The sequence below is a fragment of the Alligator mississippiensis genome, chromosome 7, assembly GCF_030867095.1.
Source record: "Alligator mississippiensis isolate rAllMis1 chromosome 7, rAllMis1, whole genome shotgun sequence".
NCBI lineage: Eukaryota > Metazoa > Chordata > Crocodylia > Alligatoridae > Alligator > Alligator mississippiensis.
Genome location: NC_081830.1, coordinates 167,901 through 187,975, shown reverse-complemented (window position 1 = coordinate 187,975; position 20,075 = coordinate 167,901). Strand labels below are relative to the sequence as shown.

At 66.3% G+C, this 20,075-nt stretch overlaps 2 protein-coding genes across 5 annotated transcripts; both read left to right on the top strand.

Moving 5' to 3' along the window:
- The first annotated feature begins 314 nt into the window (after positions 1–314).
- Positions 315–6,263, top strand: SH2B1 (SH2B adaptor protein 1). Of its 3 annotated transcripts, XM_019488675.2 has the most exons (10): positions 451–566; positions 670–1,721; positions 1,908–2,009; positions 2,117–2,208; positions 2,481–2,590; positions 2,821–3,000; positions 3,346–3,581; positions 3,715–3,886; positions 4,701–4,785; positions 4,914–5,022. In XM_019488675.2, the coding sequence occupies exons 2-10, from the start codon at positions 888–890 to the stop codon at positions 4,930–4,932; spliced, it is 1,830 nt and encodes a 609-aa protein (XP_019344220.1). In that variant the 5' UTR covers positions 451–566; positions 670–887; the 3' UTR covers positions 4,933–5,022. The 3 variants fall into 3 exon arrangements, with proteins under 3 accessions (XP_019344219.1, XP_019344218.1, XP_019344220.1); XM_019488674.2 differs by lacking the exons at positions 451–566; positions 4,701–4,785 and adding an exon at positions 315–399 and having other exon boundaries at positions 4,914–6,263; XM_019488673.2 differs by lacking the exon at positions 4,701–4,785 and having other exon boundaries at positions 450–566; positions 4,914–6,263.
- Positions 6,264–8,161: 1,898 nt separating this feature from the next.
- Positions 8,162–19,650, top strand: ATP2A1 (ATPase sarcoplasmic/endoplasmic reticulum Ca2+ transporting 1). 2 transcript variants are annotated; one of them, XM_006260580.4, is made up of 23 exons: positions 8,162–8,340; positions 9,279–9,296; positions 9,406–9,488; positions 10,251–10,355; positions 10,608–10,746; positions 11,431–11,511; positions 11,850–11,935; positions 12,071–12,368; positions 12,445–12,611; positions 13,007–13,095; positions 13,557–13,659; positions 13,865–13,996; positions 14,251–14,376; positions 14,724–14,942; positions 15,182–15,517; positions 15,667–15,887; positions 16,063–16,265; positions 16,523–16,608; positions 16,739–16,872; positions 16,947–17,064; positions 17,533–17,650; positions 18,270–18,315; positions 19,507–19,607. In XM_006260580.4, the coding sequence occupies exons 1-22, from the start codon at positions 8,223–8,225 to the stop codon at positions 18,272–18,274; spliced, it is 2,985 nt and encodes a 994-aa protein (XP_006260642.1). In that variant the 5' UTR covers positions 8,162–8,222; the 3' UTR covers positions 18,275–18,315; positions 19,507–19,607. The 2 variants fall into 2 exon arrangements, with proteins under 2 accessions (XP_006260642.1, XP_014450781.1); XM_014595295.3 differs by lacking the exon at positions 18,270–18,315 and having other exon boundaries at positions 19,507–19,650.
- The last annotated feature ends 425 nt before the right edge of the window (positions 19,651–20,075 follow it).

The following is a 20,075-nucleotide window of genomic DNA, read 5'->3' as shown; positions in this document are numbered from 1 at the left end:
TAGGGGCTGTGGAGGACTGCCCTGCAGGGGCCGGCTCGGCCGCCGCTCCGGAGATCGGCCCTTCTAGCCGCCGCTCGACCATGGCTTTTCCTTGGGGGGGCGGAAATGTCCTGGTCACACCATGGCGCATGCGCGCGGCGGCCGGCCCGTGTAGGCCCACCCCCGGCTCTGGTTCCCGGCCGCTCTTCTGTCAAGGCATTCCTGCCTCTCGGTGGTGCAGCGCTTTCGCTCTGGTACCAGCGAGGCTCCTCTCTATGGTCGCGGCGGCTGCCGGAAGCCGCTCTATCCCGCGGCTCAGCTCCTCTCCATGGTGCCGGAAGCCCCGCGACCCCGCCTGCGCCAAGCAGAAATGGCGTCATCAACCTGGAAACGCTGCTGTGCAGCCCCGCTGGGGATAAGGTAACCCGGAAGTGGAAGTCGCGGTGGGTGCTGGGAAGGGAGGAACCCGGCAGCGGAAGCGGCGGGTGGGCTGGGTCCGGGCCTAGACCCCCCCCTTCCCCCCACGTCCCCCCGCGCCCCGAGCCGCCGCCGACACCCGCGAGCAGCCGCAGCCGCCGGGCGGGATGGTGAGGGGCAGGGGTGAGGGGCACCGCTGCGTGGGGCTGCGGGCGGGAGCGGGGGGCATTGGGTGGGGAAGACCCCTCTTGTGTCCGTGTGTCCGTCCCGCAGGTGAGCACGGCCTTCGCGCCTCTCTCGGCACTTGCAGCGCCAGCACCAGCACCAGGCTCCGCAGGGGCCGCGTCCACGTTGCTGCCTGCGCCCTCGTCCTCGCTGTCGCGGCGGCGGTGGTGGCCGGCGGGGCCCTGGCGCCCGGCCTGTCCCGGGTTGGCTGCCGCAGGAGCCGGCACCGGCGCAGGGGGCGCAGCAGCGGGGGCAGCGGGGGCGTCATGAACGGCGAGGCTGCGGGCCCCGGCCCCTCGGTCCCGGCCCCCTTGGCCCTGGCCCTGCCCCCGCCCTCGTCGCCGGGCTGGCGCGACTTCTGCGAGGCTCACGCCCGCGCTGCCGCCATGGACTTCGCCCGGCGCTTCCGCGCCTTCGTGGCCGAGAACCCGCGCTTCGCTGCCCCGGGGGCCGAGGCCGCTTTCTCCCGCCGCTACGCCCAGAGCTTCCTGGAGCACTTCCAGGCCGAGCTGCGCGGGGCCGAGGCGCCTCCCTCCGGCGACCCTGCTGAGACCTGCAGCGACTCGTCTCCGGGGGAGCTGGCGCCTGCCTCCGGGCTCTCCAGCAGCCAGTCACGCAGCTCCGAGGACGTCTCCGCGGCGGCCGGCGTCCCCCCACCCAGCACCAAGCCCAAGCTGAAGAAGCGCTTCTCCCTGCGCAGCGTGGGGCGCTCTGTGCGGGGCAGCGTGCGCGGCATCCTGCAGTGGCGCAGTGCCCCTGACACCCCCCCGCCCACAGCTGCCGGGAGCCCCGAGGACGGGGCTGCCGGGGGCAGCAACACGAACTCAAACTCTTCGGGCGGGGCAGAGGGGGAGCGCTGGACCCACCGCTTCGAGCGGCTGCGGCTAGGACGGGCTGCCCCTGCGCTGGGTAACAGCCCTGCCGCCCCCGTGCCCGCTGTGCGCCGCGAGGGACTGCTCAACTACATTGTGGCTGACGACGGGGCCGGGGCGGGGGCCGGGGGGCGCCCCCCGCGCTGGCAGAGGTGCCGGCTGCTGCTGCGGCAGGCAGGCAAGGGCGAGGGGGAGGGCTTCCTGCTGGAGTTCTTCGTGCCTCCAAAGGTGAGGGGCCAGGAAAGGGCTGCGGGTCGGGAGCGAGGGGCGCCGCTGTGGGTGGTTAGGGAGCTGTGGGGCAGGAGTGAGGGGCACCAGCAGCACTTGGAGTCCCAGGTTCTTTTGGTGGGAGGCTCCCCTCTCGGCCCTCGGGGCTGTGGGGCCGCTCACGCTGATTTCTCTCTGTCCCTACAGTCGACTAAGCCGCGGGTGAGCGTCCCTTGCAGCGCTGTGACGGCCGCTCGTGCCACCACGCCCCTCGAGATGCCTGACCGGGAGAACACCTTCGTGCTGGAGGTAGCGGGAGGGTCCAGTGTGGGGGCTTTGTGGGGCAAGGAGGGTGACGCCAGGGGGCAGTGGAGGTTAGGGGTCATGGTCTGACCCCTATGTGCCCCCTGCGGCAGGCAGGGCTGGCAGGCGAGTTTATCCTTGAAACCGTGGATGCACTACAGATGCGCTCGTGGCTTGTTGACATCCAGGACTGCCTCAGCCCCAGGTGAGTGCCGTAGCCCCGGTCCCTCAGATCTTCCTGGGCCCCCGACCCATTTTAGTTCCTCTTCCAGATCCTGACACTTTTCCCTTTGACTTCTCCAGGAGCTTTCTGCACTCCCCAGGTTTCTCCTGGCCTTCCTTTCCCCCCACCCCCGCGCATACCACTAGACCCTTGCACAGGTTTTGGGGTCCTCTCTGGCGCTGGGGCAATGCTGGGTGGGCGGGAGTCTTATGCACATAGATGCCTCCATGCTTACAGCGGTGTCCTGTTTGCAGGGAGGAGATGGGCAGTGCGGACCCCCCGTTCCTCAACCACCACACAGGGGGGCTGCCCAGCCGGGACCCTCCCCTGGTGCCCAGCGACAGCAGCGAGCAGCTCTCCCAGGGTGAGTACATGCCCTCAGTTCCCAGCAGTGCCCCACACTTCTGTCCTCTGGCCCCCCACAGCCACGCTTCTCGTTCCCAACCCACAGAACCCCCTCCCAGCAGCACTTTTTATTTCTAATCAACAGCCTCCCCCAGCGATGTCTCTCACTTCTGACTTGCAGCCCCCCAATGCTATTTCTTGGGGTGTCATGGGGGATTACACGTGGGCACTCATCTCGTCCACCCACAGGTGCCTACGGGGGTCTGTCCGAGCGCCCCTCGGCCTCCATGTCCCCAGGCTCTGTTGCCGCCTCCTGCTTCGGCTCCCTTGAGCTGCTGCCTCCTGAGCTACCCCCCCGCGTCCCCCTCGACGAGCTGCCCCCTCTGCCTCCGCCCGGCCTGCCCCACAGTGATGTCTCTGATGCCACAGGTACTCATCTCTGGTGCCAGGCCTGGAGCTCTGGGGGTGACTTCTGTGGGGCGGGGGGGGAGGGGGGATGAAGGTGGCTGTGAGGGCCACTGGGGCCGAGTCCTGCTTGAGGGGATGTGGGGGGTGTTGCATGGCATTGCACGTTGGGGGAGCTCTGTGACCATAGATGGGCTTCAGGGGGGAGGGGGAGTCACTGGGCCACTGGTTGGGGGTGGGGATGTGCTGGGTTGTGCTGTGGGGTCTCTGTGGCTGTGGGGGCGGTGGAGGGGTGGGGTTGGGAGCTCTGCTGGGGGTACTGGCAGATGCAACAAGCCCCTCCCATTGCGACCTTTCTCGTCTCCCTAGGACCGTTCCTGTTCCAGGGGGAGCCGGACCCGGGGGGGCTGGGGGAGGGGCCAGGGGGGGAGGGGGAGCATGGGCTGGGTGAGCATCCCTGGTTCCATGGGACACTGTCACGGCTGCGGGCGGCACAGCTGGTGCTGGCGGGTGGCGCCAGTGCCCATGGCGTCTTCCTGGTGCGCCAGAGTGAGACGCGGCGTGGGGAGTTTGTGCTCACCTTCAACTTCCAAGGCAAAGCCAAGGTGAGGCCCTGCAGGCCTGCATGGGGTCCTGGGAGGCTGGGCTGGGCTGGGCTGGGGGGCGCTGGGTGACTTCTGAGGGAGTGGGGGGCATACGGACATGGCGGTTGAGCGTGCTCTTCCCTCCCCCCCGCAGCACCTGCGGCTGTCGCTGACGGAGGAAGGGCAGTGCCGCGTGCAGCACTTGTGGTTCCAGACAGTGTTCGACATGCTGGAACACTTCCGCGTGCACCCCATCCCCCTAGAGTCGGGCGGCGCCGCCGACGTCACCCTTGTCAGCTATGTCGTGGCTGCCCAGCGCCCCCACGGTGAGACACTGAGGACCTCCTTCCCCCCCACCCTGCCCTGCAATGGCTAGGCCAGGGACCTCCCTCACTCCCCCAGCCCTTCGCCATGGGGTGCAGGGACATGGGGACCCACCTGTGTGCATATGTGCCTGGATAAGTGTGCTTGCATGTGCTCCGAGCCATGCCTGTACTGGCGTGTGCTTGAATACGTGTGAGGCTGGTTGCGTATGCTTGTATGTGTACATGTGTAGGTATGTGCATTTTTATGTTTGTGTGGGAGCATGCAAGTGCAGTGGCACGTATGCGTGTGTGCTGAGATGGTGCTGCAGCACTTGGCTGCTGGTAGGTGCACAGGTGGCAGACACGTAGGGGGTTTTTTTGTAGGTACACGCATGCGTGTGCCTGGATTTGTGAGCATTTGTGGGTACACAGGCACACGTGTCCATGGACGTGCAGATTCTTGCAAGTGCATGCACACACATGTTGTGGGACACACATTTGGATTTACGTGTGCTCCTATATGGAGGAACACATACAGACTCCCACATCTGCACATCCATACAGGTGGTTGGTATTCCTGGACATGTGCTTGAATGGGAGCCTGCATGCATGGAGCTGTACGTGTCTGGATGCTGGTCTCTTGGTTGATGCGTGGACTTGCGCCTGCATGCAAAGCTATGTGCTTGCTGCACGTGTGCAGACACGCCTGTGCCATGGTCCTGTGCCGCCTCTGGGTTGGGTGGGGCTGCACTCCCCGCGCTGTTGCCCTATGTCCGTCCCATCTCTCACAGCCCTGTTTATTTGTGTCCCACCCGCCGCCCCTTCCCCGCTGCAGGCAGGGACCGGTCTGGCAGCCGCACCGCGGAGCCCCCTCCCCCGCTGAGCCCCGGCCACCCTGCCACCGCCACGGGTGACTGCGTGTAAGTGGGGGGGCAGCGGGGCGGGCGGGGGGGCGGGGGAGTGAGTGACTGCGAGACTGAGCCATTGCCATCCCCATGGGGCCGGGGGGGCCATCACCCCCGCTCACCCACCCCCTCTGTCTCTGCAGAGCTGAACACCTCCCATAGCCCCCCCCGGCTGCCGCCGCCCGCCCACCCACCTTCCACTGCTGCTGACCCCAGGCGCCCGGACGAGGAAGACAAGGATGAGGAGGAAGATGTGGGGGATGGGGCCGAGGGGGCCTGGGCTCGGGCCGTGCACAACCAGTACGCCTTCGTCTGACGCACCATGGCCCCCACCGCCCTGGGACCCCCCCCTTTGCCCATGGGACCCCCAGGCTCTCCCACCCCCCTACTCCCCCTACAAGTACGTGCCCCCTGGCTGTGGGCCTGGGGCCCTGATGCACTACAAAGGGGTTGGGAGCTGCCCCCGTAAGAGGAAGGGGGGGCCCTGGTCCCCATCACCAAATACACAGAGCCACTCACTGTGTTGTGCCACCCACGGCCCTCTGGGCTGTGACCTCTGACCCCAGCCCCTGGGCATGGGAACGGGCCTCCGCAGCACTATTTATGTTTCACTCTATCGGGTCAGTTCAGGAGGAAAGAGTGGAGTGGCGTGTTTCATGAGGCCCCGCCCCCACACCCCCCAGCACCTGGAACATGCCCGTGTGTGCACGCAGGCAGACACAGCACCTGGGCCGTGCACACCTGTAGGCACCGCTGGCACCAGGTGCGTGGGAGACACGTGCGCAGATGGAGCCCAGGGGCTGCGGACATGCACATGTACCCGTGTCTGTGTTGAATGCAGGTGTCTGGCACGTGCATGTCAAACCAGTGTGTAGAAACTTGGTGTCTCACGCACACTTGTAGAATCAAGGTGTCTGGGACACGCACGTGTGGAACCTGCACAGCAAAGGGGCCATGCATGCATGGAGCCCAAGGGTCTCATGCAGGCATGCATCTGGGTTCATACATGTGTGACACACGTACAACAGCAGTGTGTGACACGTGTACAGAGCATGGGTGCTGGGGCTGTGTGTGTGCACATGCTCAAGTGTAGGCATAGGTAGGACCCGGCCTGGGCACAGAGTGCAGGCATCCAGGACACGGGCAGCTGCACACACATACGCACAGACCCCAGGCCTCCGGGCCAGGCACATGCAGACGCATGTCCCACATGACCCCAGGCGTCTGGGACACAGGTGGGGCTGCACAAGGCCTCCTGGCATACACGTGGCTCTTCATGGGATTTATTTTTCTACTGTGGAGAAGCCCCTGGGTCCCTCTCATGGCCCCAGACACCCCCCTCCCAGGGCTGTGGTTGGGGGGATGCAGGGACTGTCTACACCCCCCCACCACCCCCCTGTAAAGAAGCAGCAAACCCCACTGGGGGCAAAGAAAAAAAAAAAAGAAAAAGGCCCAGAAATGAGCAGAAAACATAAAAACTAGATGAAAAAATCCTGAAGTCTCCACACTGGTCTGTTTGGGGCAGGGGCAGCCAGATGCCTGGGTTTTCTGGAGGCGGGGGGTCTCCCAGATGCCTGTCCTCTTGGGGGCTAAGGGTGAGGGTACTGGGGGACCAGACACCTGAGCTCCTGGGGAGGGTAGTGGGGGGGGCGGGGGGGGGCAGGGAGGCTGGGTGCCTGGGTTCTCTGTCTGCTGGGGGGGGGGGGGGGGGGGGGGTTCTGGGTAGTGCCCCCCCGCATGGCCCTGATCCAGGTTAGCGGCCGAGTGGGGCAGGAGGGTCCCAGGTGTCTGAGGTGGCGGGAGCTGGGTCTGTGTGTCCGTCCACGCTGGGCCCTAATCCGGGGCAGCAGCTGCCTTCTCCAGCCCCCCCCCCCCCCCCCCCCCCCCGAGTTATTTTGGGCCCAGGCGCTTGTGGGCCCTTATAGGGTAAAGTGGAGCCCTGGAGGGGAGAACCCAGGCATGGGCCCCCGGCCCCAGGGAACCCAGGTGTCCAGGACCCCCAGCCCCTGCTTGCCCCCAGACCTCGACTCCTCTCCGAGATCCCAGGCGTCCAGGCCATGTCCCCCACCCCACTCCCCCCTCTGCAGACACAAGAGCTGCCCTGTCCCCCCTCCCCTAGACCTGGGAATCCCCCCCATGGGCTTCCCCCGTGCCCTTGAGTGACCCCGGCGGGAGGGGAGGCAGGGGCCAGGCCATGTCAGCTGATGCCCCAGGTGTGGGGGTCAGGCGAGGACAGGCTGAGCCCCCCCCCCCGGACACCTGGGTTCTCCCGGGTTGTGGGGGGCTCTAAGCCTTGGATGCCTGGGGTCTCTGGAGTGAGGGGTGCGGGGGTTGGGGGCCCCGACACCTGGGCTCTCTGCGTCCAACCCAACCAGCCCAGAGTCGAGCTGCCGGGGGGGGGCCCTGCAGGGCTATAACTCTCGCTGCCCCTCCCCCCCCCCCGGGTGGCAGAGGGAGCAGGCTCCTGGCAAACTCAGGCAGCGCCGGGTCAGGTCCAGGGCAACCCCGGGCCAGGGTGGGGGGTGTTTCCCTGTTTCTCCCCCCTCCTGGGTGCCTGGCTTCCATCCTGTACTCATTTGCAAGGGGGGGGCTGCTGGCTGTTGCGGCGCCCGTAACTGGATCCGCGGCATCAGCAGGGATTTAGTGTCCGGGCGCCGCGGGCAGCTGGGCAGGATCTGGTGTCTGGGCTGAGCTGGGGGGGCAGGGGGTGGCAGTGTCTCAAGGAGCTGCTGGTGCGGGGGGGGGCAGGGAACCCAGGTGTCTGAGCCCCCTCCCAGTGCCGTGGAGAGCCCAGGGGCCTGGGGAGCAGGGCAGAGGCCCCAGGCGTCCGGGTTAACCCAGCAGTGATTTCTGTGGGTGGAGAAGATGCTGTATTGAAGTGGGCGGGGGGGGAGAGGGGGAGCTGGGTTCTCTGGGCAGGGAGCGAGGCCTCGGCGTGAGAGGAGATGGGGCTGGGCCCGGACACCTGGGGTTTTGTGGGAGAGGAATCGAGGTCCTGGGGGGCAGGAGTGGGGGGGATCCCCAGACTCCTGGGCTCCCTGGGAAAGCTGCCGGGGTCTCTGGACGAGAGCGGAGGGGCTCCTGGATGCCTGGGTCCCTGGGCAGGGTAGTGGGGCCTAGTGGGCGCTAGCCAGGAGGGCTCCTGGACGCCTGGGTCCCGTGGGCTGGCGGGGCAGGGCCAAGCTCCCGGGCCCGTGTGTCCAGGGCCAGAAATAGCGGGTGGGGGCGGGCCCCGGGTGCGAGGGGTTGAGTGACACTGGGGCCTGGAGCCCCCCCCCCCCCCCCCCTTGCGCCCCCGAGTCAGCGGAATGCCGGTGTGATGTCAGCGGGCTCCGCCCAATGGGGGCCGGGGGCACCGCACGCCTCATAAGGGTGCGGGGCCAGGCCGGCCGGGCGGCTGCGGATGCGGGTGGTGGCGGCTGGTGCGGCTGGTGCTGGGGTGGGACGCAGCCATGGACAACGCGCACGCCAAGACAGTGGAGGAATGCCTGGCCTACTTCGGCGTCAGCGAGACTACTGGCCTCTCGCCCGAGCAGGTCAAGCGCAGCCTGGAGAAGTACGGCCCCAACGGTGAGCCGGCGTCATGGGGGCTGTGGGCACGTGGGCAGATGGGCGCTGTTGCGTGAGCCGTGTGGAGCAGGCCGGGCCGGGGCGGATGGCAGCAGCAGGGCAGGTGCCCAGCGGGGCTGGGTGGGGCACAAGGCTGGAGGACACAGCTGTGTGGTTGCTGGGGGAGGCGGGTGCGGGTGGCTGAGGGCACTCGCTTTGCCGGGGGGGGCTCAGAGATGCAGGGGCTGCATGTGGGGGGCAGAGAGACCGAGCCCAGCGAGGTGGATACGTCGTGTGTGGATGGATGTGTAGACAGACGGGCAGGCGGGTGGGTGGATGGATGTTGCAGTGAGGCGGGTGGAGGGCATGGCAGGGGCGAGGACGCTTAGAGGGACGGACAGATGGACAAGCAGGGGCCGTAAGGGTCGGGTGCTGTTGGTAGCTGGCGGGGGGAGATCGGGTGTGGAACAGACGGACAGGCGGCGTGGGGGTCGGGGGCAGGAGCGATAGGTGCATGGATGGGGGCGTAGATGGATGGATGGACGGACAGACACGTGGACAGATGGGTGGGTGCAGAAAGGGTGTACGAGGATGGACGGATATACAGACAGATGCAGCGACAGGGGATGGGGGGGTGTACAGGAGAGGTGGGTGAGCCCGGCACACAGACAGGAGGGTGATGGATGGACAGCTGGGGTCGAGCGTGGTGGAGGGCTGTGGTGGCCAGACGGACGGACTGGCAGAGGGATGAGTGTGGACAGGCAGGCAGATGAATGAGTGGATGGAGAGATGGACGGACCCAGCAGACAGCTGGACAGACAGAGGCTGAAGTGTGGAGGGAGAGACGGGCGCCCGGTGGGCCCAGGGCAATGGCAGACAGACAGGTGTGCGAGGGGCCGCAGGCCGCACTCACCGGCTTTCTCCCCACCCAACACACGTGTCCGTGTCGGTGCCCACAGAGCTGCCGGCGGAGGAAGGTGAGTCCCGCCCCCGTCCCCTTCCTTCCTGCCCCCTCCTCCCCGGGGCAGGGGCTGGGAGCTGACCCTTGACCCCTGGCTCTTGACCCCTGATCTCTGACCCGGCCAGGCAAGTCCATCTGGGAGCTGGTGGTGGAGCAGTTTGAGGACCTGCTGGTGCGGATCCTGCTGCTGGCGGCCTGCATCTCCTTCGTGAGTCTGGGGTCCCTGGGGGCACAACGGGGGTCGCAAGGGGGCTACAGGGCTCACAGGAAGCCAGGGGGGCTTTGGGGGACACATGAGGTGGGTCACAGGAGCGTAGGGAGGTATGGGGGGGTGTCATGGGGATCATGGGTCATGGGAGCCACGGGGTCACACGGGTTGTGGGGGTCACGGGGGGGGGGCTGTGCCCTGAGCCAGGCACCTGGCAGCAAAGGGGTTAATGTTTTCGTGGCACAGGGTGTGGCAGGCGAGGGGGGGCCTGCGCTGGGCCCCTGGCTGGGACGGGAGTGGGGGTGCCAGCAGGGCCCGGGCCCGGACGCCTGGGTTCCCGGGCTCCCGTCCTTCGCGGTGACCTTCCCCGGCAGCGTCTTGCTTGCTGGCATCTGGGCCAGCGTCTCCGGTGTCGGCAGCTGCCGGGGGCCAAGGCGGGGGCCCGAGCATCTTGACATTTGCTGGGGCTGGGACAGGTGGCCCCCCCACCTCGCGTGTGAGCCGGCCTGAAACCCGACCTGGTGCCCGCGGCGGGGGCAGCTGGGAGCCCCCACGCCTGGCTTCGCTGGGGGGAGACTTGGGGGGATGGGGCCCGGACGCCCGGGTTCCCTGGGGGCAGCGTGGCCTGGTGGCGCGGAGCAGGGGCTGCTGGGACGCCGACCGCTTGGCTTCTTCGGGAGCGGGGCGCAGGCGCTGGCGCGGGCGGGAGCCTGGGTTTCCTGGCCTGGGTCTAACCCCCTTCCCTGCCTTTTCCCGCGGCAGGTGCTGGCCTGGTTTGAGGAGGGGGAGGAGACTGTCACAGCCTTTGTGGAGCCCTTTGTCATCCTCCTCATCCTCATCGCCAATGCCATCGTTGGCGTCTGGCAGGTAACGCTGCAACCCTAGCCTCGATTTACCCATCCCCAGAGCTGGGTGCATCCTTTGGTCCCAACCTCAACTTTCCCATCCCGAGTTGGACATGTGCCATGCCCCCAGCCCTGTCCCCCCCCCCCCCCCCCCCCCCCCCCCCCCCCCCCCCGCTGGGTGGGTCTTGTGCCCCCAGCCCCAACGCCCCCCCCGAGCCAGGCACGCGGGCGTGTGCGCGTAGGCCCGAGCGACGTCTGTCCGTCTGCCTGGCAGGAGCGCAACGCGGAGAATGCCATCGAGGCGCTGAAGGAGTACGAGCCCGAGATGGGCAAGGTGTACCGCTCCGACCGCAAGTCCGTGCAGCGCATCAAGGCCCGCGAGATGGTGCCTGGTGACATCACTGAGGTGGCCGGTGAGCCTGCCTGGCCCCGGGCCCTGCGGGGGGGGCGGGGGGCGGTCCCGGGCGCCCAGGTCCGAGCTGCGCCCACCCCTGGGGAAGGGGGGTGACGTGGGGGATGCGGAGCCCGGGCGCCTGGGTCCTCGGGGCCGAGGGAGCTGCGAAGCCGTGCCGGATGCCTGGGTTCTCCGGGAGCAGAGCCGACCCCCCCGGCTTGTTTACGCCTGACCCGGCCTGCCCTGACCCAGGGGTTGCGGGGGGACTGGGAACAGGCTGTGCTGGGCCAGGCTGGGAGATCCCCTTGCAGCAGGAACAGGTGTTGCCAGCCCCCCCCCTCCCCCCGGCATTGCAAGGCTGGGAGTGACCCCCCCTGCCCCCCGTCAGCTGTGACCTCGGCACCTCCTTGAGCAGCCAGCACTGCCATGTAGGTCCCCCCCCACCCGCCACAATGTGCTGAGCCAGCCGTGGGGGGGAGGGGACGACACTTAATGCCCTGGTGGGGGGGCGAGGTCACTCAACCCAGGCGTCCTGACCTCGGCCCTTGGCCTGGGACCCAGGCTGCCCCCCCACCCCAGCTGGGCTCCTGGTGGCTGCGCCTTGTGCTGCACCTCCCTGGGGGTGGTGGGTGCTGGGGGAGTTGGGGTCCTCCCAACACCCCCCTGGCTCTCACGCCCTGTGTCTGTCTGTCCGTCTCTGCAGTGGGGGACAAGGTCCCAGCCGACATCCGCATCCTCTCCATCAAGTCGACCACCCTCCGCGTTGACCAGTCCATTCTCACCGGTACCCGGGGCCCGGGGGGGCCTGGCTAGGGCGGGCGGGGAGCTCTGTGCAGCAGGGAGCGCATATGTGCGTGTGTATGTGCATGGAACAGTGAGTGTGCAATGGTGTGCAAACAGTGCATGCGTGCAAGCCGAGCACACATCAGAACTGTGTGTGTGCAGGCAGTGTGCGTGCGTATGTGGGTGTGCACCTGTTCAGGGGAGGGTATGTGTGTGTGTGCCCATGTGAAGGCAAGAGGGTGCTTGCACGTGTGCGTGCATGTTCTTGTCTGTTTTGCCCCGTCCTTTCCCACAGGCACGATTAACCCTTTCTGGTCTCCTCCCCCTTCCTCACTGCAGGTGAGTCTGTGTCCGTGATCAAGCACACAGAACCTGTCCCTGACCCCCGCGCTGTCAACCAGGACAAGAAGAACATGCTCTTCTCGGTGAGACGACTGCGGGGGGCTGTGGTGGGGCGGGGGATGGGACGTGCAGCAGGGCTGGGGGCCGCTGGGTGCTGCGGGGAAGCAGAGCAGCTGCAGGGGCCGTGCTGTGATGCCCTGCTCCCCCCATGGCGACAGGGCACGAACATTGGGGCAGGCAAGGCCGTGGGCATCGTGGTGGCGACAGGCGTGAACACGGAGATTGGGAAGATTCGGGATGAGATGGCGGCAACGGAGCAGGAGAAGACGCCGCTGCAGCAGAAGCTGGATGAGTTCGGGGAGCAGCTGTCCAAGGTCATCTCGCTCATCTGTGTGGCCGTCTGGCTCATCAACATCGGCCACTTCAATGATCCTGTGCACGGCGGCTCCTGGATCCGCGGCGCCATCTACTACTTCAAGATTGCTGTGGCCCTGGCCGTGGCGGCCATCCCCGAGGGTACGTGTCCCCCTGCCTCTGCCAGCGGCCCCGGCTCCCCTGCCCGGGCTCCTGGCTGACCCCCCCGCCTCCCCAGGGCTACCGGCCGTGATCACCACGTGCTTGGCACTGGGCACGCGCCGCATGGCCAAGAAGAACGCAATTGTGCGCAGCCTGCCCTCCGTGGAGACGCTCGGCTGCACCTCCGTCATCTGCTCTGACAAGACTGGCACCCTCACCACCAACCAGATGTCTGTCTGCAAGGTACCCGGGACACCCCTTGGGGCCCCCACCCCTGCACCCCCCCAACACACACCACCAACCTGCAAGGTACCCCAGGACCCACCCCCTGCACACCCCCCACGTGTCCCTCTACAAGGTACCCGGGACCCCGCAGAGTGTCCTTGGCCCCCCCCCAAACCCCCTCCAGGGTCCCCCTAGCCAACCCCGGCACCCTCAACACCCACCAAGTGTCCGCGTGCAAAGTACCTGCAGCCCCAACCAGATGTCTGTGTGCAAGGATTGGGGACCCCAAGGACCCCTGCACCCCCAGTATATGGCTGCCCACCCCCTCAGGGACGCTGTGGTGCCCCGGTGCTGGTGCGCGAGGCACTGGGGACCCGCGGGGTCCGTGCTCACCTGTCCCCTTGGCCCTGCAGATGTTCGTGCTGGACAAGGTGGAGGGGGACATCTGCGCCCTCAGCGAGTTCTCCATCACCGGCTCCACCTATGCCCCTGAGGGGGAAGTGTGAGTGACCCCACTGTGACCTCCAACCCCGGCTGTGACCTCTGACCCCCCAGCATGCTCCTCTACGAGCCTTTTTCCTGGGCACTCTCACCCCTGCCCTGCCTCCACCTTTTCCCCCCTGCTCTGAGCATGCGGTGATGTGCTCTGACCGCCTCTTCCGGGCGTGCCCTGCCCCTACTGCTGAAACAACGTCTGACCCCATCTCCACAATGGAGATCGTGCTTGGCACCCACCTTCCTGACACTCCCATGACCCTTGGCATGCGACCTTTCACCTCCCACCGGGCCCGGCTCTAGGTATCCCTGGACCTCTGCTGCTCCCCCCCAATGACCTTTGACCCCCCCTAGTCCCAGCATGTTGTGCTCTGAGGCCTTCTCCCAGGCATCCCTTGGCCTCTGCCCTTTCCCCTACCATGACCTTTGACCCCCCTTCCCAGCATGCCTGGCTTTCTGCCTCCCCAGGCTGAAGAATGACAAGCAGGTGCGGGCCGGGCAGTACGACGGGCTGGTGGAGCTGGCCACCATCTGCGCCCTCTGCAATGACTCCTCCCTCGACTTCAATGAGGTGCGGCCCCTGCCCTGACGCCCTGCCCCATGGCGCTGACCCCTGGCCCAGCCCTGCCTGCGGTGGTGACCCCTGACCCACCTAACCCTAACCCCGGCCCCTTTGCTCTGCCCTGGGGTGGCAACCTCTGACCCCTGCCTTCTCCTCTAACGCTGATCCCTGTGACCTTTGGCCTGGCTGTGACTCCTGACCCTTGACCCCACAGTCAAAGGGGGTGTATGAGAAGGTGGGGGAGGCGACGGAGACCGCGCTGACCTGCCTGGTGGAGAAGATGAACGTTTTCAACACTGACGTGCGCGGCCTCTCCAAGGTGGAGCGCGCCATGGCCTGCAATTCCGTGAGTGTCGGGGACCCGCTGGGCCCCCCAGATTCCCTGAGACCCGACAGCCCCCGCATCAACTCCTGCACCCGCTGGGAGAGTCCCTGCAGTTTCCAGGGGTCTGTGGATGCCCCTGCAGGGGTTGTGAGCCCCATGAACCCCCTGTAGGTTTGGGGGGGGTAAACCCCATGGCCTGCCCTGTGTTTTCGGGGACACTGTGGATGCCTCGTGGGCTGAGGCTGCAGGCGCGTAAGCACGCTGCTTCCGCGCAGGTGATCAAGCAGCTGATGAAGAAGGAGTTCACAATGGAGTTCTCCCGTGACCGCAAATCCATGTCCGTCTACTGCACCCCTGCCAAGGCCTCGCGCGCCGCCGTCGGCAACAAGATGTTCATCAAGGTGCACGTGCTGGAGATATTTGGGGGTGGGGAGGGATTTCCTCCTGTTCCTGTGGCGACCAACAGACCCCCCCCCACTCCCCATGCCATGTCCCGTCCCAAGTGATGGAGATAGGGGTTGCCCCTCCTGTTCCCATGGCAACCAGCATCCCTGGGTACCACTGATCCCTCCCTACAAGTGTTGGAGGTGGGGGGTTCCCATCCTGTTCCCATTGTGACCAGTGGACCAGTGTCTGGGTGCAGTGACCCGGCCCCCCCCCCCCCCCCAGTGACAGGAATGGGGGCAACTGACACTGGGGTGGGCCCAGGGGATCCTGGCGTCCATCCCTGACCACCCCCCCGATGTAGGGAGCCCCCGAGGGGGTGATCGACCGGTGCAACTATGTGCGCGTGGGGACAACGCGGGTGCCACTGACGCCGGTGGTGAAGGACAAGATCCTGGGAGTGATCAAGGAGTGGGGGACGGGCCGCGACACGCTGCGCTGCCTGGCCCTGGCCACCCGCGACACCCCGCCCAAGCGTGAGGACATGGTGCTCGAGGACTCCACCAAATTCATTGAGTACGAGGTCAGCTTCATAGCCCCGGGGAGATGGGGGACTTGGGGGGGAGTCTTGAAGGCCCTGGGGGGTGGATTTGGGGGTCCCTAAAGCCCTTGGGGGAGGGGAAGTCTGGAATCCCTGGCTGGGGTTTAGGAGCAGGGGCAGGGGTCAAAGTGCCCCCTGAACTGGTGGCCGTGATGTTTGTGGGCTGGGATGAGGGTTGGGGTCAGGGATCAGGCCGTCCCTCACCTCCCCGCCCTGCAAAGGTGGACCTGACGTTCGTGGGCTGTGTGGGGATGCTGGACCCGCCGCGCAAAGAGGTGATGGGCTCGATCGAGCTGTGCCGCGACGCCGGCATCCGCGTCATCATGATCACGGGTGACAACAAGGGCACAGCCATTGCCATATGCCGCCGCATCGGTATCTTCTCCGAGGAGGAGGAGGTGACAGGCCGCGCCTACACGGGCCGCGAGTTTGATGACCTGCCGCCAGCTGAGCAGCGGGAGGCCTGCCGCCGCGCCTGCTGCTTTGCCCGTGTCGAGCCCACCCACAAGTCCAAGATTGTCGAGTTCCTGCAGTCATTCGACGAGATCACTGCCATGGTGCGGGGCGCTGGGTGTGGGGGCACCGGGCGTGGGGGCGCGGTGCTGCGGGGTATAGAGCTGCCCGGGGGGGTCGCTCGGGGTGCAACCTAGTGGGGGTGCTGCCCAGGGCACACTGGGTCCTGGCTCACACTGTGCCCCCTGGGCAGACGGGGGACGGGGTGAACGATGCGCCGGCGCTGAAGAAGGCAGAGATCGGCATCGCCATGGGCTCGGGTACAGCCGTGGCCAAAACGGCTTCGGAGATGGTGCTGGCAGACGACAACTTCTCCACCATCGTGGCGGCGGTGGAGGAGGGCCGTGCCATCTACAACAACATGAAGCAGTTCATCCGCTACCTCATTTCCTCCAACGTGGGAGAGGTTGTCTGGTGAGTGCTCCCAGGGCTGCACATGAACCCCAGGTGTCTGGGGTGCTGTCACGCACAGAGAACCAGGGGTCTGGGACCCCCAGCCCAGCCCAGCCCAGCCCAGCCCAGCCCAGCCCAGCCCTGCCCCTACCCTGCCTGGGTCTGGCTGACCCGTCTGTCTGTCCGTGTGCGGCAGTATCTTCTTGACAGCAGCGCTGGGGCTGCCAGAGGCGCTGATCCCGGTGCAGCTGCTGTGGGTGAACCTGGTGACCGATGGGCTCCCGGCCACTGCCCTCGGCTTCAATCCGCCTGACCTGGATATCATGGACAAGCCGCCACGCAGCCCCAAGGAGCCACTTATCAGTGGCTGGCTCTTCTTCCGCTACCTTGCCATCGGAGGTGAGCCCCGCAGTGTGGGAGGGCACACGCGATGCCGGCACTTACCCTGGGATATGCCTCTGTCGTGATGCGGGCAGACATGTGCATGTGATGCTGGCACTTCCCCGGGATACACCTCCACTGCGATGCACTGGGGACTTGCGCAGCATCAGATTTTATGCTGGGGGGGCTCTCATTCGTGTCATGGTGTGGACACGCAGCCTCAGCTGCAATGCCAGCACTCAGCCACCCCCCTTTTCTTGTGCCCCCTCCCACAGGCTACGTGGGTGCCGCGACTGTGGGAGCAGCTGCCTGGTGGTTCTTGTATGCTGATGACGGTCCGGGCGTCACCTACTACCAGCTGGTGTGTGCCAGGGGCCGGGGGTCCTTGTGGGGCAGATCTGGGGGGCCCCTGGCTGCTGGGGGGAGGTGGGACGCTGTGGGGTTGTCGGGGGCTGGACCAGGCAGCCTCTGACCCTCCCTTGCCCCTTCAGTCACACTTCATGCAGTGCACACAGCACAACGTGGACTTTGAGGGCGTGGAGTGCGAGATCTTCGAGTCCCCTGTGCCCATGACCATGGCCTTGTCCGTGCTGGTCACCATCGAGATGTGCAACGCCCTCAACAGGCAAGGATGGACTGACCCCTGACCCTCCACCCCACTCCCTGACGCCGGGTCCTGACCCCTGTCTTCCTCCTCAGCCTGTCTGAGAACCAGTCACTGGTGCGGATGCCACCCTGGGTGAACATCTGGCTCATGGGCTCCATCTGCCTCTCCATGTCCCTGCACTTTGTCATCCTCTACTGTGAACCCCTCCCCGTGAGTCCTGGGGGATGGGGGGCGGAACCCCAGGGCATTTTCTTCTGCAGTGGATTTGATCTACCTTATGCTGGGGGCACACACACACGGGTCCCTTTGGGTAGCGACAGCGCCTGGCCAGCAAGGGGGGAAGGGGGGCACTGGTGCGCATGGAGCAGAATGGGTTAATTCACCCTGAGGTTGAACCTAGGGGAGTGGACCCACTGGAGGCACGGCCCTACCTTGGTCAGAGCAGACACACACGGGTGGCGGATAGAGGGCACACCTGGGCGGGGGGGGTCATCGCTGACCTGGCGTGTAGTGACTGCAGTGTAGTGGGTGTGTGGTGTCACCCCAGGACGGGGCAGCGAGCACGTGTGTCCGGAATGCTTTTAACCCGGGGCAACTTCACATGGACTCGGCAGCAGGCTGGGGGGACCTGGGGTCCAAGAGCCCAACCCTGACCCCTGTCCCCAACCCACACCCCAGATGATCTTCAAGCTCACGCCACTGGACCTGCCGCACTGGCTGATGGTGCTGAAGATTTCCATCCCCGTCATCCTCCTTGACGAGGTCCTGAAGTTCGCCGCCCGCAACTACCTAGAGGGTGAGAACCCCTGGCCTCGCGCTCCACGGGACCCCCTAAAACCAGCCCTGCACTAACCATCTCCTGCCCTCTCATCTCTCCCCCTCACACCCATCCAGGGCCCTGCGGCAGTGGGGATGCCTGGGTTCTCTGCCCAGTGCCTGGCAGGGCGGGGGCTGGGGGTTAGAGCAGCCCGGATGCCTGGGTTGTCTGTCCACCCTCCTCCCCACGCCAGGAGTGGGGTCTGGGTCTGGGAGCTGGATGCCTGGGTCCTCACCTGAGCACTAGGAGGGGAATAGCAGGTGTTGGGGGGGGGGGAAGGGGGCAGTAGTGCTGGGGCCTGGACTCCCAGGTCCCTTGTAGGTTTGATGGGGAGGGGGTCTGATGGATTGGACCTGGGGGGGTGGGACTAGGAGCCCAGACAGAGTCTCTACCAGTCCCCCTCCGCCCTGCCATCCACCCTTGATGGGTTTTATGTTCCTTCCATCTGTCCGTCCGTCTGTCCTTCGATGGATGGATCTGTCTGTCTGTTGATCCATCCATCCATCCATCCATCCATGCCTCCCTGCACAGACCCCGGGACACCCCATGAACACCCCCCCCTTTTCCATTAACTCTTTCTTGTCCTTTCCCTTTGTAGCGTAACTTCCTCCTCCCCCCTCCGTCTCCTCAGTCCTGTCTCACAGGTACCTGCCCCGTGCTGCCCCCCCAGCTGCTTGTCGGCTCTGCGCTCTCTGTCCTGCGCGGCTGTGGCTGCCCCTCGGGAGTGGCTGGGAGCTGTGGGAGGGCCTCCACCTGGCTCAGCCCTGCAGGAACAGCACCAGTCGGGCCGGACTGGCCACACTGTTTTGGCTTTCTTCGCCCATGTCCATCCCTAGCTACGATGGGAGCGCCAACTTGGGGGCCCAGCACCTCCCGTCCCCTGCAGCAGCACCCCCCACCCACTGTCCTGGGGAGGAGCAGCCCAGTCCCCTCCGGCTGCCCCCCTGGGGCTTTACTTCCCTCGGCCCTCTGCGGCCCTCAAGTCCGGACCCTGGACTCCTTTGCTCCATGCGCTCGGCTGACTCCCTGGCTCTTTGTTCCGGTGCCTTGCGGGGTCAGTGCAGTCCCTGCAGCCCAGTCTCTGGCAGCAGCAGGGACAGGGTAGGAGGGCGTTGACCCAGGTTTTTTGTGACCTGTCCTTTCCTCATGCCCCCTCCCCAGCCCCACGGTTTCTGGGTCTGAGACCCCCCCCCCACCCTTGGCCTCCTGGGAGCTGGGAGCAGCTGCATCCTCTTGGCTTGGTCCTGCCTGCACGAAGCTGCAGCCTGCACCTTTTCCGGTTGGCCACAGGCCTGCAGCTGTGCCCGCCGGGCCCCAGCTCTGGGCCCTGATCCTGTGCCTTGGGGAGATGTGGCGAGGCTGGCTGCCGCGGCGCTGCCCCACAGACAGGCCAGGGCAGGGCCATGGACTCCTTTGTATCTCAAGCCCCTTTTGAATGCTGATGGTTGTCTCTGCCTGCAGTGGCACCGGGCTTGGCCTGCACCAGAGCAGAGCCCAGCACCGGGGTCTCATGGGCTGCTCTCTCTGTTCCCAACGGCTGCTGCTCGGCTGCAGCTGCTTTGCTCCAGGCTCTTGGCGGGTGCGGGGATCCTGGGGGCTGGGCCTTTGTCCTGCCAGGTGGGGGGTGATGGAGGAGGCGGGGCTTGGGCTTTACCCTGCCAGGTGGGGGGTGATGGGGGATCCTGGGGGCTGGGCTTTGCCCCATAGGTGGGGGTGATGGGGGATCCTGGGGGCTAGGCCTTTCCCGTGGTGGGTTGGGCTCTGCATCTGCTCTGCACTTCCTGGGGCTGGCGTTGCCTCCCTGCTTCATGTTTCATGGCCTTCTCCCCCCACAGTGGACGCAGAGGAGAAGAAGAGACGGCAGCAGTGATGCTGTGGGCAGCTGTGGGAGCAGAGAAGACATCCGCAGTTTCCCCCCTGCCCCCCCATCTCCCTGCCACTACCCCCCCTTCCCATCCTCCACCCCCTGCCCCATCTCCCTGCCACTACCCCCTTCCCATCCTCCACCCGCTGCCCCCCCATCTCCCTGCCACTACCCCCCTTCCCATCCTCCACCCCCTGCCCCCCCATCTCCCTGCCACTACCCCCCTTCCCATCCTCTACCCCCTGCCCCCCCATCTCCCTGCCACTACCCCCCTTCCCATCCTCCACCCCCTGCCCCCCCATCTCCCTGCCACTACCCCCTTCCCATCCTTCACCCCCTGCCCCATCTCCCTGCCACTACCCCCTTCCCATCCTCCACCCCCTGCCCCCCCATCTCCCTGCCACTACCCCCTTCCCATCCTCCACCCCCTGCCCCCCCATCTCCCTGCCACTACCCCCTTCCCATCCTCCACCCCCTGCCCCCCCATCTCCCTGCCACTACCCCCCCATTCTGTCGTCCAACCCCTGCCCCCCATCCGTG

What these genes read in the sequence shown, in the direction of transcription:
- SH2B1 (XM_019488674.2), top strand. Translation starts at nt 888, where the DNA reads ATGAACGGCGAGGCTGCGGGCCCCGGCCCCTCGGTCCCGGCCCCCTTG. An exon ending in AGTTCTTCGTGCCTCCAAAG is followed by an intron (nt 1,722 to 1,907) that starts GTGAGGGGCCAG and finishes CTGTCCCTACAG; the next exon opens with TCGACTAAGCCGCGGGTGAG. An exon ending in GGCTGCCCAGCGCCCCCACG is followed by an intron (nt 3,887 to 4,913) that starts GTGAGACACTGA and finishes CTGTCTCTGCAG; the next exon opens with AGCTGAACACCTCCCATAGC.
- ATP2A1 (XM_014595295.3), top strand. Translation starts at nt 8,223, where the DNA reads ATGGACAACGCGCACGCCAAGACAGTGGAGGAATGCCTGGCCTACTTC. An exon ending in TATGCCCCTGAGGGGGAAGT is followed by an intron (nt 13,096 to 13,556) that starts GTGAGTGACCCC and finishes CTGCCTCCCCAG; the next exon opens with GCTGAAGAATGACAAGCAGG. An exon ending in TCTACTGTGAACCCCTCCCC is followed by an intron (nt 17,065 to 17,532) that starts GTGAGTCCTGGG and finishes CCCACACCCCAG; the next exon opens with ATGATCTTCAAGCTCACGCC.